This window comes from Macaca thibetana, chromosome 1, assembly GCF_024542745.1.
Source record: "Macaca thibetana thibetana isolate TM-01 chromosome 1, ASM2454274v1, whole genome shotgun sequence".
NCBI lineage: Eukaryota > Metazoa > Chordata > Mammalia > Primates > Cercopithecidae > Macaca > Macaca thibetana.
This window is the reverse complement of record NC_065578.1, coordinates 151,168,887-151,183,736: the sequence shown is the minus strand read 5'-3', so window position 1 is coordinate 151,183,736 and position 14,850 is coordinate 151,168,887. Positions and strand designations below refer to the sequence as shown.

Genomic DNA, 14,850 nt, shown 5'->3' with positions numbered 1-14,850 from the left:
GTTTTATCAATTTTATTAATCTTTTCAAAGAACCAGCTTCTGGTTTCACTGATTTTCTCTATTGGCTTCTTTCACAGCATGTTTTTGAGGGCACTCATGGTTTCTGTATGACTTGCTGAATGATCAACAGGTCATTCATCTTCATTACTAAGTAGCATTTCATTTGTGGATATACTACAATTTATTTACCCATTAGCCTACTGAGAGACACTTGGATTTTTCCAGATTTGTTATTATGAATAAAAATGCTATGAACATTTGTGTATATGTCTGTGTGGAAACATGTTTTCCTTTCTCTTGGGTAAAATAGTAGGAGTAGAATTGGTGGTCATATGATAAATGTATGTTTAACTTTATATGACATTGTCAAACAGTTTTCCAAGTGGCTATATCATTTTGTATTCCCAACAACGTATTAGTATGAATTCAAGCTCCTCCACATCTTCACCAACGTAGGGTATTGAAGGTCTTTTTAATCTTAGCTGTTCTAGTGGGAGTAGTATCTCATTGTGTTTTTAATTTCCCTAATGACTACTGTCAAGCACCTTTTCATGTGCCTATTGGGTATTAACATATTTTCTTTTTTGAAGTGTCCAAAACTCTTATCAGTTTTTTTTTTTGAGACAGAGTCTCGCTCTGTCGCCCAGGCTGGAGTGCAGTGGCACAGTCTCGGCTCACTGCAAGCCCCACCTCCCGGGTTCACGCCATTCTCCTGTCTCAGCCTCCTGAGTAGCTGGGACTACAGGCGCCCACCACCACGCCTGGCTAATTTTTTGTATTTTTAGTGGAGACAGAGTTTCACCGTGTTAGCCAGGATGGTCTCGATCTCCTGACCTCGTGATCTGCCTGCCTCGGCCTCCTAAAGTGCTGGGATTACAGGCGTGAGCCACCACGCCCTATCCTCTTATCAGTTTTAAAAAATTGGATTGTCAGCTGGGCATGGTGGCTCATGCTTATAATCCCAGCACTTTGGGAGGCCGAGGCGGGTGGATCACCTGAGGTCGGGAGTTTGAGACCAGCCTGGCCACTATGGTGAAACCTCAACTCTACTAAAAATACAAAAATTAGCTGGGCATGGTGACGCATGTCTGTAATCCCAGCTACTCGGGAGGCTGAGGCAGGAGAATCGCTTGAACTCGGGAGGTGGAGGTTGCAGTGAGCCAAGATCGCGCCATTGCACTCCAGTCTGGATGACAGAGAGTCCGTCTCAAAAAAAAAAAAAGAAAAAAATCGGATTGTCGAGTTGTGTGGTGTTCTTAATAAAACAATGTCTAATAAAAGTCTTTTGATAGAATATGTTTTGAAAATATTTTCTTGCTGTCCATAACCTTTTCCATTTTTTAAATGACATATTAACAAAAGCAGATTTAAAAGTTTAAATCCAATTCAGCAAATTTTTCTCTTATGGTAACTGCTGTTTGTGTCCTAAGAAATCATGACCAACCTCAAGATCATGAAGAGGTTTTCCAATGTAGTCTTCTAGAAAGTCTGGAGTTTTATATTTTGGTCTATGATTCATTTGGAATTAATTTTTGTGTACACTGTGAGGTAAGGTTAAATTTTTTCCACTATATAGATATCTAGTTATTTGTTTCTAATTCACTGATAACAGTCTTTCTTATTTGCATCTTTCTAATTATTCTGGGTTTAATTCGCTTTCTTTTCCTCACTTCATAAAGTAGAAACTGGGATTATTGATCTTAAACTTTCTTTTATACATATAAGCATTTAAATCTATAAATTTCTCCATAAGTTCTTCTTATCCCACAGGTTAGCTGCATCCCACAAGTTTCATGGTATGTTCTCATTTTCATTCAGCTTAACATGTTTTCTAATTTCCTTTGTAATTTCTTGACCTACTGGATTTAGAAATGTTGTTTAATTTCTAAATACTTGGAAATTTTTCAGAAATCTTCTTTTCTAATTTAATTATATCAGATAACATATTATTTTATTTCAGTGCTTTAGTATTTATTGAGACTTGTTTTAAGGCCCAGCATATGGTTTATCTTGGTAAATGTTCCAAATGCACTTGAAAAGATGTATGCTGCTGCAGATGCTGTATAAATGTCAATTAGGTAAAGTTGGTTGACAGTATAGTTCAAGTTGCTCTATAAATTACCTAGAAGGAAGTGGTGAAATCTCCAACTACAACTGTAGATTTGTGTATTTCTCTTTCAATTCTGTCAGTTTTTTCTTTATATATTTGGAAGACCTGTTAGTAGGTCCATAATACTGAGGATTATGTCTTCTGGATGAATTGATCCTTTAATCATGAAGTGTACTTCTTTCTCACTGGCAACAGCCCCTATCTTAAAGTATACTTTGTATAATATTCATATGGCCACTACAGCTTTCTTAGGAGGGTTTGCATGTTATGTTATATCCTTTTCCATCTTTTTATTTACTGTTAACCTATGTCTTTACATTCAAAATGGATTTCTTGTAGTAAGCATATAGTTGCATTTTGCTTTTTTTTTTTTTTTTTTTGAGACAGAGTCTTGCTCTGTCACCCAGGCTATAGTGCAGTGGCTCTATCTTGGCTCACTGCAACCTCCGTCTCCCAGGTTCAAGTGATTCTCCTGCCTCAGCCTCCCGAGTAGCTGGGACTACAGGCGCATGCCACCATGCCCAGCTAATTTTTTTTGTATTTTTAGTAGAGATAGGGTTTCACCATACTGACCAGGCTGGTCTCGAACTCCTGACCTTGTGATCTGACCCCCTCGGCCTCCAAAATTGCTGGGATTACAGGCATGAGTCACTGCACCTGGCCGCATTTTGCTTTTTAAATCCAGTCTATCTTTATTTAGAGTAAGACCATATATATTTACTGGTATGACTGGATTTAAGGGTACCATCTTTTGATTTGTTTTCTACTTTTTCTATCTGTTTCTGTTCCTGTTTTCCTTTTTCTCTGGTCTCTTTTGGATTAACTAAGTATTTTAGTATTACACTTTATGGCTCTACTGGCTTGTTTTATTTCTTGGTGGCTGCTCTAGAGTTTAAAATATTCACCCTCAGTTTATCAGAAGTTACTATCAAAAGATATACTACTAAATGTAAGATTCTTACTACTATATCTCCCTGTTGTCTTACTTCATATATTTTACTTCTATATGTTATAAACTCCTAAACATCATTTTTGCTATAAATGGTCAATTATCTTTTTAAAAATTGAAAAAAATTTACCATTTGTAATCTTCCTTATTCAGTTTTGTAGGTCTGAGTTTCTATCAGAAATAATTTTCCTTCAGCCTAAAGAACTTCCTTTAACATTTCTTGCAGTACAGACCTGCTGATGGCATTTATCAGATTTTTTTTCTGAAAATGTCTTAATTTAACCTTAATTTATTGAACGGTATTTTTCCTGAATATAGAATTATAGGTTAACATTTTTTTTTCCAGGACTTTAAAGATGTTGCTCCAATTGTCTTTTGGCTTGCAATATTTCTGATGAGAAATCAGTAGACATTCTGATCTTTCTTCCCTTCTAAATATTTTCTTCCCTTTTAAATAATACCTTCTCTTTAAAAAAATTTTCCCTTTATCATTGGTTTCCAGCAATTTCACTGTTACGTGTGCCTTGCTCTAATTTTATGTTTTCGCTGCTAGAGGTTCATTAAGCTTCTTGGCTCTGTGGGTTTATATGTTTAATTAAATATAAAAGACTTTTAGTCATTTAAATATTTTTCTGTTCCCCCTTTCCCTCTTTCTAGGATTCCAGTTACATGCATATTAGTCTAAATGACATTACTCCACGGGCCAGCTTTGACTCTTCATTTTTTCAGCCTTTTTTCTTCCTCTGTTCCAATTTGGGTAGAGAAATTTAAACTGCTTTGTTGATTATATTCTCTTTGAGGGAACTGATATTGGAATCTCAGGCCTTACTAGATTGAAATTATAGATAATGTAAATGTAAGAGCTGGGCAAGATGGCGGACTAGACGCAGCCTGGTGGAACAGCTGCCACCAAGGGACCAGGACGACTGGTCCTCTCCTAACAGATATTTAGAGGGAAGAAACTAAGGGTGGACAGAGGAAAGACACAGAAGCTGGGCTGAAGGGGAGGAAGCTGGGAGGGACCCCTGCATGGGGATATCGCACCAGGGGAACAGTGACTTGAACTGGCAAAAAAACAACCAGCTACTGCAACGGGCCTCTGGAATCCTGGCAGGAGGAGATTCCTTGACCACTATGGACGCTTGAGTTGGCACAGAGGGCTGCTTAGAGAAGTGTTAGGGGCCGTATTCTAGCTAATGCAGAGTCCAGAGTGTTTGGTGTGTGAGCATCTGTAGTGGAATATGGCCAGGGGCACCCATCCCTCTAGGCTTAACTTGCTGACTTGCTTTATAGGAGACTTTATCCCTACTAAGGGAACTGTCAGACTTCAAGTCTACAGGGCAGTCTTGAAGATCAGATGGGGCCAGTCCATCTGGCCTTTCCTGGGGCCCCAACCTGGCTGTGCCTGCTTGCAGTGCAGCCTTGGGTGTCCTGGGGAGCCTGCATCATAGCTCCTGTGCTGGGGGACTGCGCCTAATTGGTAGTGAGTTCCAGCACAGCAGCCCGGCTTGTGGACACGTGCCAGCTCACCTGCTCCCTCCCCATACTGGCAGCTTTCCCTGGGCCCATGGCTACCCCCCAACACTGCTTTGCCAACGTGTGTGCATAGGCAGATCTTGCCTCCCCAGTCCCACCAGTGCACATTCACCCTGCCCTGCCACTGCTGCTGGTGTGAGTGCATTCTGCCCCCATTACACTTGCATTACTGCTGTTGCATTTGGAGCTCCTGTGCCAACATTGCCCTGGGAGTGAAACTAGGCATGAAAAACAGTGGACCTTCCCCTGCCCTAAGTGGCTACCTCCACCTGCACAGAGGGCACACACAGTTCTGTGTCCACCAGCGCCACGCCCCTATGCTTATACTACCTCTAGTGCCATGGCACGCACAGTCACTAACAAGGCTCCCCTGCACCCCACCGGTCAGCCGTGCTGCCTCTGCTGCTGCTGTGAAGGCCCACACAAAGGCTGGCATCCCAGACCTGCTAGCATCCTGCCACAGTGGACAAGTGTGCATCCCGTTATGCTGCTGCTGCTGGCATGTGCAACTGAGGATGGATCCTACTGCCATCATCCTAATGAAACGCTTTGGCTGGCACCACCCATTGGACTGTAGTAACCAGTGGCCCTGCAGTACCTTGGCCCCTACCCAGTGCAATCAATTCCTAGCCTGAAGGAGCCAGAGAAGAAAGTTGAGGCTCATACCAGCCCTCCAGAACAGGCAGTCCTGGAGTTATGAGCTGAGCCTTGGCTCCCCAGAATCTTCCAGAAATGAAGCCAGTTGACTAAATCCACTTTATACCACAACCAAACCCTCAAGGTCATCAAATAGGATTATAAAAACCATAACAACAACAACAAAACATGCAAAGGACAGCACCGTCAAAGACTGAAGGACCATCAGCCCACAAAGATGAGAAAGAACCAGTGCAAGAACTCTGACAACTCGAAGAGCCAGAGTGCCTTCTTTCTTCTGAATGACTGCACTACCTCTCTAGCAAGGGTTCTGAATTGGGCTGAAATGGCTGGAATTACAGAAACAGAAATCAGAAAATGGATAGGAATGCAGATCATCAAGAAGCAGGAATACATTGAAACCCAATCCAAGGGAGCTAAGAAGCACAATAAAATGACACAGGAGCTGACAGACAAGAATAGCCAGCATAAAAAAGAATGTAACCAACCTGATAGAGTAGAAAAACACACTGCAGTAATTTCATAATGCAATTCTTAAAATTAATTGCAAAGCAGACCAAGCTGTGGAAAGAATCACAGAGCTTGAAGACTGGCTTTCTGAATAAGACAGTAAGACAAGAATAGAGAAAAAAACACTTTGGGAGGCTGAGATGGGTGGATCACTTGAAGTCAGGAGTTTGAGACAAGCCTGGCCACCATGTTGAAATCCCATCTTTACTAAAAATAAAATAAAAACAAATTAGCCAGGTGTGGTGGCGCATGCCTGTAATCCCAGCTACTCGGAAGACTGAGGCAGGAGAATCACTTGAACTTGGGAGGCAGAGGTGGCAGTGAGCCGAGATCGCGCCACTGCACTCCAGCCTGGGCAACAGTGAGACTCTGTCTCAGAAAAAAGAAAAAAATAATAGAGAAAAAAGAATGAAAAGGAATGAACAAAAACCCTGAGAAATATGGGATTATGTAAATAAATGGAATCTACAACTCACTGATGTCCCTGAAAGATAAGGGGAGAATGGAAGCAACTTGGAAGACATATTTCGGGATATCATCCATGAAAATTTCCCCAACCTAGAAAAAGAGGCCAACATTCAAATTCAGGAACTGCAGAGAACCCCAGTAAGATACTTCACAAGGTCATCCTCGAGACATATAATCATGATTCTCCAAGGTTGAAATGGAAAAAAATAAATAAATAAATAAAAAAGTAAAAAAGGCAGCTAGAAAGGTCAGGCCACCTACAAAGGGAAGTCCATCAGACTTAACAGCAGACCTTTAAGCAGAAATCCTACATGCCAGAAGAGATTGTGGGCCAATATTCAATTTTTTTTTTGAGAGAGTCTTGCTCTGTTGCCCAGGCTGGATTGCAGCAGCACGATCTTGGCTCACTGCAACCTCTGCCTCCCGGGTTCAAGAGATTCTCCTGCCTCAGCCTCCCAAGTAACGGGGATTACAGGCATGTGCCACCACGCCTGGCTAATTTTGTATTTTTAGTAGAGATGGGCTTTTACTATGTTGGCCAGGCTGGTCTCAAACTCTTGACCTCAAGTGATCCTCCTATCTCGGCCTCCCAAAGTGCTAGGATTACAGGTAGGAGCCACCTCGCCTGGCCTCAACATTCTTAAAGAAAAGAAATTCCAACCAAGAAATTCATATCTGGCCAAACTAAGCTTCATAAGTGATGGAAAAATACAATCTTTTTCAGACAAGCAAATGCTGAGGGAATTTGTCATCACCAGACCTGCCTTATAAGAGCTCTTGAAGGAAGCACTAAATATAGAAAGGAAAGACCAGTCACTACAAAAACATACTTAAGTACACAGACCAGTGAGACACTCACTGTAAAGCAACCATACAAACAAGCCTGCATGATAACCAGCTGCTATCATGATCCATACATCAATACTAACCTTTAACGTAAATTGGCTAAATGTCCCAATTACAAGGCACAGATTGGCAAGGCAGATAAAGAACCAAGACTCAATGGTATGCCAAGAGACTCATCTCACATGCAATTACATCCATGGGCTCAAAATAAAGGGATAGAGAAAAATCTACCAAGCAAATGAAAAATAGAAAAAAACAGCAGTTGCAATCCTAAATCAGACAAAACAGACTTTAAACCAACAAAGATTAAAAAAAAAAAAAAAAAAAAAGACAAGGGTATTACATAATGGTAAAAGGTTCAATTCAACAAGACCTAACTATCCTAAATATATATGTACCCAACACAGGAGCACCCAGATTCATAAAGCAAGTGCTTAGAGACCTTCAAAGAGACTTAGACTCCCACACAATAATGGTGGGAGAATTCAACACTCTATGACAGTATTAGATCATTGAGGCAGAAAATTAACAAAAATACTCAGGACCTAATCTAAGCACTGGATCAAATGGACCTGATAGACATCTACAGAATTCTCTATCCAAAAACAACAGAATATACATTCTTCTCATCACCTCATGGCACATACTCTAAAATCAACCACACAATTAGACACAAAACAATCTTCAGCAAATGCAAAAGAACTAAAATAATAACCACTTTCTTGGACCACAGCACAATAAAATTAGCAATCAATACCAAGAAAATCGCTCAAAGCCATATGATTACACGGAAATTAAATAACCTGCTCCTGAATGACTTTTTGGCAAGTAATGAAATTAAGGCAAAAATCAAGAAGTTCTTTGAAACTAATGAAAACAAAGAAACAACATACCAGAATCTCTGGAACATAGCTAGTATTAAGAGGGAAATTTACAGCACTAAACACCTACATCAAAAAGTTAGAAGGCCGGGCGCGGTGGCTCAAGCCTGTAATCCCAGCACTTTGGGAGGCCGAGATGGGCGGATCACGAGGTCAGGAGATCGAGACCATCCTGGCTAACACGGTGAAACCCTGTCTCTACTAAAAATACAAAAAACTAGCCGGGCGAGGTGGCGGCGCCTGTAGTCCCAGGTACTCGGGAGGCTGAGGCAGGAGAATGGCGTAAACCCGGGAGGCGGAGCTTGCAGTGAGCTGAGATCCGGCCACTGCACTCCAGCCCGGGCAACAGAGCCAGACTCCGTCTCAAAAAAAAAAAAAAAAAAAAAAAAAAAAAAGTTAGAAAGACCTCAATTTACAAAACAACATCACAACTAAAAGAACTGGAGAATGAAGAGCAAGTCAACCCCAAACCAGGAAGACAAGAAATAACCAAAATCAGAGCTGAACTGGAGACTGACACACAAAAAGCCATTCGAAAGATCAACAAATCCAGGAGTTGGTGTTTTGAAAAAAACATTAATATCTATTTGATAGACAGTTAGCAAGACTAATAAAGAAGAGAGAAGATCCAAGTAAACACAATTAGAAAAAACAAAGAAGATATTATCATTGACACCACAGAAATATGAACACCTCTATGGACACAAACTAGAAAATCTGGAAGGAATGGATAAATTCCTGAACATATACGCTCTCCCAAGACTGAACCAGGAAGAAACTGAATCCCCAATGAGATCAAAAATGAGCTCTGAAATTCAATCAGTAATAAATAGCCTACCAACCAAAAAAAAGCCCAGGACAAAATGGATTCACAGCCAAACTCTACCAGGTATACATAGAAGAGTTGGCACCATTCCTACTGAAGCTTTTCCAAAAAAATTAAGGAGGAGGGACTCCTCCCTAACTCATCTACGAGGCCAGCATCACCCTGATACCAAAACCTCGTGGGGATAAAACAACAAAAACCTCAGGCCAATATCCCTGATGAACATTGATGCAAAAATCCTCAAAAAATACTGGCAAACTGAACCCAGCAACAAATCAAAAAGCTTATCCACCACCATCAAATAGGCTTTATCTCTGGGATGCAAGGTTGGTTCAACACATCCAAATCAATAAATGTGATTCATCACATAAATGGAACTAGAGACAAAAACCACATGATCATCTCAATCAATGCAGAAAAAGCTTTTTGATAAAATTCCATATCCCATTATATTAAACTCTGAATAAACTAGGAATTGAAGAAACATACCTCAAAATAATAAAAGCCACCCATGACAAAACCACAGCCAACATCATACCGAATGGGCAAAAGCTGGAAGCATTCCCCCTGAAAACTGGCATAAGACAAGGATGCCCTCTCTCACCACTCCTATTCAACACAGTATTGGAAATCCTGGCCAGAGCAATCAGGCGAGAGAAAGAAATAATGAGCATCCAAATAAGAAGAGAGGAAGTCCAACTATCCCTGTGTGCAGACATTATACTATATATAGGAAAGCCCATAGTCTTGGCCCACAACCTCCTTAAGCTGATAAACAACTTCAGCAAAGATCCAGGATACAAAATCAACATAAAAAGTCACTAGTATACCTATATACCAATAACAGTCGAGCTGAAAGCCAAATCAGGAATGCATTCCCATTCACAACTGTCACAAAAAGAATAAAATACCCAGGAATACAGCTAACTAGGGAGGTGAAAGCAAAACACTGCTCAACAAAATCAGAGACAACACAAACAAATGGAAAAACATTCCATGCTCATGAATAGAAGAAATCAATATTGTTAAAATGGCCATACTGCCCAAAGCAATGTATAGATTCAATGCTATTCCTATCAAACTGCCAATGACATTCTTCACAGAACAAGAAACTATTTTAAAATTCATATGGAACCAAAAAGAGCCCAAACAGCCAAGGCAATCCTAAGCAAAAAGAGCAAAGCTGGAGGCATCAGGCTACCCAACTTCAAACTATACTACAGGGCTACGGTAACCCAAACAGCATGGTACTGGTATACAAACAGACACACAGACCAATGGAATAGAATACAGAGCCCAGAAACAAGGCCACGCAAACCTACAACCATCTTATTTTTGACAAAGCTGACAAAAACAAGCAATAGGGAAACGACTTCCTGTTCAATAAATGGTGCTAGAATAACTGGATGTCATATGCAAAAGATGGAAACTGGACCCCTTCCTTAAACCATAGAAAAAAATCAACTCAAGATGGATTAAAGACTTAAATGTAAAACCTAAAATGATAGAACCCTGGAAGACAACCTTCAGGACTAGGCATGGGTAAAGATTTCAATGCAAAGATGCCAAAAGCAATTACAACAAAAGCAAAAATTGACAAATGGGATCTAATAAAACTAAAGAGCTTCTGCACAACAAAAGAAACTATCCACAGATTAAACAACCTACAGAATGGGTGAAAATTTTTGCTAACTATGTATCTGACAAAGGTCTAATATCAAGCATCTATAAGGAACTTAAATTATTTACAAGAAAAAAACAAGCCCACTAAAAAGTGGGCAAAGGACATGAACACTTTTCAAAAGAAGACATACACATGGCCAACAAGCATAGGAAAAAAACCTCAACATCACTGATCATTAGAGAAATGCAAATCAAAACCACAATGAGATACCATCTCACACCAGTCAGAATGGCTATTATTAAATCATTAAAAAATAACAGATGCTGGTGAGGTTGCAGAGAAAAGGGAACCCTTATACACTGTTGGTGGGAGTGTAAATTAGTTCAACCATTGTGGAAAGCACCATGGTGATTCCTCAAAAAGCTAAAACCAGAACTACCATTCGGCCAAGCAATTCCATACTGTGTACATACCCAAAAGAATAGAAATAATTCTATCATAATGACACATGCATATGTATGTTCACTGCAGCACTATTCACAATAGCAAACACATGGAATTAACCTAAATGCCCATCAATGGCAGACCTGATAAATAAAACATGGTACATACGCATCACTAAATACGATGCAGCCATAAAAAAGAAGACGATCATGTCCTTGGCAGGAAGATAGATGGAGCTGGAAGCTATTATCCTCAGCAAACTAACACAGGAACAGAAAACCAAATACCACACGTTCTCATTTAGAAGTGGGAGATAAATGATGAGAACATATGAAAACATAGAGGGGAACACCACACACTGGGGCCTATGTGAGGGTGGAAGGTGGGAAGAAAAAGAGGACCAGGAAAAATAACTATTGGGTACTAAGCTTAAAATCTGGGCAATGAAATGATTTGTACAACAAACCCTGGTGACACGAGTTTCCCTATATAACAAACCTGCACATGTAACACTGAACTTAAAAGTTAAAAAAGAAAGAAAATGCATATTCAAAAAGAGAATACTATAATGGGAAGAAAAAGGAATCATTCTTTAATGAAAACAACTATTTTGAATAATTAATTAGTTACTGGGGGAAGGGAAAAATTTAAAAGAGCAAAATCAGGGATATTTTGGTTTAAGAAGCCAAAGGAAAAAAATCTCAAGTTCAAGTTTAATTGTATCATTAACTCAATTTTTCATAGTTTAATTATAATATACGAGAAGAAACTGTTCATATTCAAAGAATTTCTTCCCAGTTATCTTTCCATGTTAACTTATTGAAAACAGGAGGCAGGAGGCAAATAGATAACAGAGTCAGAAAATCTATGTTTTGTCACTAGTTATGTAACTCGGAGAAAATGCTGGAAGAACTCTTCCTCTTTGTTTTTATTTCCATAATACTTGTTCCAAAATACTCTTCTGATGATTCTGATGATTAGGTAAGACAATGTATAGAAAGCGTTCTGTAACTTCAACTATTATTAATATTAGAATTACCTTGCTGATTCTGGATCCAAAATCAGGGCTTCTATTGCATGAGATATCAGTAAACAGCTCTGCTGCTGTCTGGATTGATGTTAAGGTTACATATGAAAATAGAGAAGAAACCCACTATAGGTTTATATTACCTGAATACTAAACGGGTCAAGATTTGATTGCCTAGTGAAAGTAATCATAATGTTATCAACTCGAATGGTCTAGGGCTCTACCTTTTCTTTTTAAGGGATATACATTGTCTATAATAGCGATCCTCAGACTCTGTTCCAAGGGTACTTCGGAGGCTACTACTGTGGGAAGGGGAAATCAAGTGATAGACCCCATGATTCAATTACAGCAACTCTGTTTTTATCTGTCTTAGATATAGGGGTTTTTCATAAGAGTGTGAGACAAGCAAACGTTTCACTGATACAAGTTAAAAAAATAAAAACAAAAACAACACACAGTAGTCTAAGGAGCCTTTATCCCAGAGGTTCCTAATCTAGGGCTCAAGAGGTCTAGCAACACCCCCCAAACTTATATGCACATTTTGGGTGTCTCTGCATATATGCATTTTGCAGGACAGAGGGCCCACAGCATTCACTGGGTTTCAATCAGTAAACTAAATGCCAAGAACTACTGATTGGTAAGTACTACAACTTAAAAAAAGAATTTCTATTCCTTCCTTTCAAAAGTGAAGTTGCTATTAAGAAAATATGGAGAACTTAGGAAGGGTTTAAAAGTGACGACTAGGCTGGGCACGGTGCCTCACGCCTATAATGCCAGCACTTTTAGGTGGATCACTTGAGCCTAGGAGTTTGAGACGAGCCTGGCCAACATGGTGAAACCCTGTCTCTACTAAAAATATAAAAATTAGCCAGGTTGTGGTGGCACGTGCCTGTAATCCCAGCTACTTGGGAGGCTGAAGCAGGAGAATCGCTTGAACCCAGGAGGCAGAGGTTGCAGTGAGCCAAGATCATGCCACTGCACTCCAGCCTGGGCAACACAGTGAGACTCCATCTCAAAAAAAACAAAAACAAAACAAAAGTGACAACTAATGCTACTGAAAAGATCATTAATAAAGGTGATAAAAACTAGGACTGTTAGCCACAAAGAAAGGTGAGGTGAAACACAAGTTCTTTGGTGGGAAAATGTGTTGTGCTGTCTGTTGTAGCTCAAGTGAGCACAGGTAAGCAACACTGGCTTTGGATGTTGCTTTGGATGCTCTTTCTGGATATAAAAAAAAGACACCTTTGAATCACCATTTTTTGTTAAAATCACCTGGGTAAAGTTAAAAAGTAAGATTATTCTGCTTATATATTTTAAAGGGGAAACTATATAATAAATTTGTAGGGTTATCTAACATGTATTTTGTAGATAAGCATTATCTGAGGTAGTCTATATTGAAAAGAATACTTCCAAAAAGAAGAAATACTAGGGCAAGCTTGGGATACAGTTCAACATTCCTTAAAGTTGCTGAGTCAGCATCAAAAGATGCCTGGTAAAGATCCCCATATCGAGAAGCAAGGCTTCGAAATTCTTCCATGGACTGTTTCATCTATAAAAAAATCAATTATGACAAATAAACATGCTTTCATTATCGTATAAACAACACAAAAATCAAAACATAAAAAAGCATCTTCAAACAATAACTCAAAAAAATACTGCAGTCTTTTCACTGTCATTCCATTCATTTTCAATGAAATTATACATGTTCACAAGATTATTATATATGACATATAGAAACAAAAACATTTGTATTTTAGCTTCTTCAAGTTCCACTAAAATGATTTAGTTATAAACATTCTCAAGCTTTTAAAAAAAAAATCTATGTCCTTTCTCTTTATATAAATATGTAGCACCCATTGAGGTACCATCAATCACTTTATCATTCTAATAACACATCAGCCTATTTTCAGCTAGACAGTTGAGTTAATAAACATTTATGATAATGTCTGAGTCAAACCACTGATTTTAAATTTCACAACTTTTCATCTTATAACTTCAAAAACCTCTAAAGTGTAAATAAAAAATGCACTGAAAGTTAAGACATGCCTGATTGGAGATGCGACCACACCTCTGAAGGTCATTTCCTAAGGTCATGGCAATTGTTGTGGCAATTGCAGGTGGAGGGCTTGTCTTCAGGCTATTACAAGTACAGATAAGTTGGGAGAAGGCTTGTAGAAGGTCAATCCTGAGTTTTACAAATTCACATTGAAAACTTAAAGGATTCAGTGGTGTACTAGCTGCCTGGAAAAAAAAAAAGATATTTAAGACAAAGTAAACATAACAGTGAGATGGGGGGCAGTACCAAGTATTTATCAGTTTGTAGTCAAGGGCAGTAGTTCTCTAAAAACACTCATGGATAAAGACCTAAATGATAAAAAGAATAATGTAATATTAGAATGAAAAACATTGTTACTAAACACCAGCTCTGAAAAACTGTATGTACAATCACTATTCAAAGGTTCCTTACTGCCTACATTCATGAAGATCCCATAATATGTGGGTTGTCAAGAACATCATCAAGAAGATAATCACGGCTGGGAGCAGTGGCTCACGCCTGTAATCCTAGCACTTCGGGAGGCTGAGGCAGGTGGATCTCGAGGTCAGGAGATCGAGACCATCCTGGCTAACACGGTGAAACCCTGTCTCTACTAAAAATACAAAAAAATTAGCCAGGCATTGTGGCGGGCGCCTGTAGTCCCAGCTACTTGGGAGGCTGAGGCAGGACAATGACGTGAACCCAGGAGGCGGAGTTGCAGTAAGCTGAGATCGCGCCACTGCATTCCAGCCTGGGCTACAGAGCAAGACTCTGTCGAAAGAAAAGAAAAGAAAAGAAAAGAAAGAAAGAAAAGAAAGAAAGAAAATCACATAAGGGATGCTTCAAGGACAGTACCATCCCCCAAATCCCCTATTACCTTGCTACCTTCCTAATCTGAAATTCCCATCACTGGAACCTTGAAAAGTTGGGGGCAAGA

General features: G+C 39.4%; 1 protein-coding gene across 3 annotated transcripts in view; it reads right to left on the bottom strand.

The window, feature by feature from the left end:
* The window catches only part of INTS7 (integrator complex subunit 7), a 94,557-nt gene that overhangs the window by 14,322 nt on the left and 65,385 nt on the right, over positions 1 to 14,850 (bottom strand). For all 3 annotated transcript variants that reach the window (XM_050780899.1, XM_050780889.1, XM_050780908.1), the window contains 3 exons: positions 13,925 to 14,119; positions 13,324 to 13,427; positions 11,891 to 11,959 (listed from right to left, as the gene is read on the bottom strand). In XM_050780899.1, the coding sequence (XP_050636856.1) occupies positions 11,891 to 11,959; positions 13,324 to 13,427; positions 13,925 to 14,119 (368 nt within the window). The remainder of the gene's footprint in view (positions 1 to 11,890; positions 11,960 to 13,323; positions 13,428 to 13,924; positions 14,120 to 14,850) is intronic.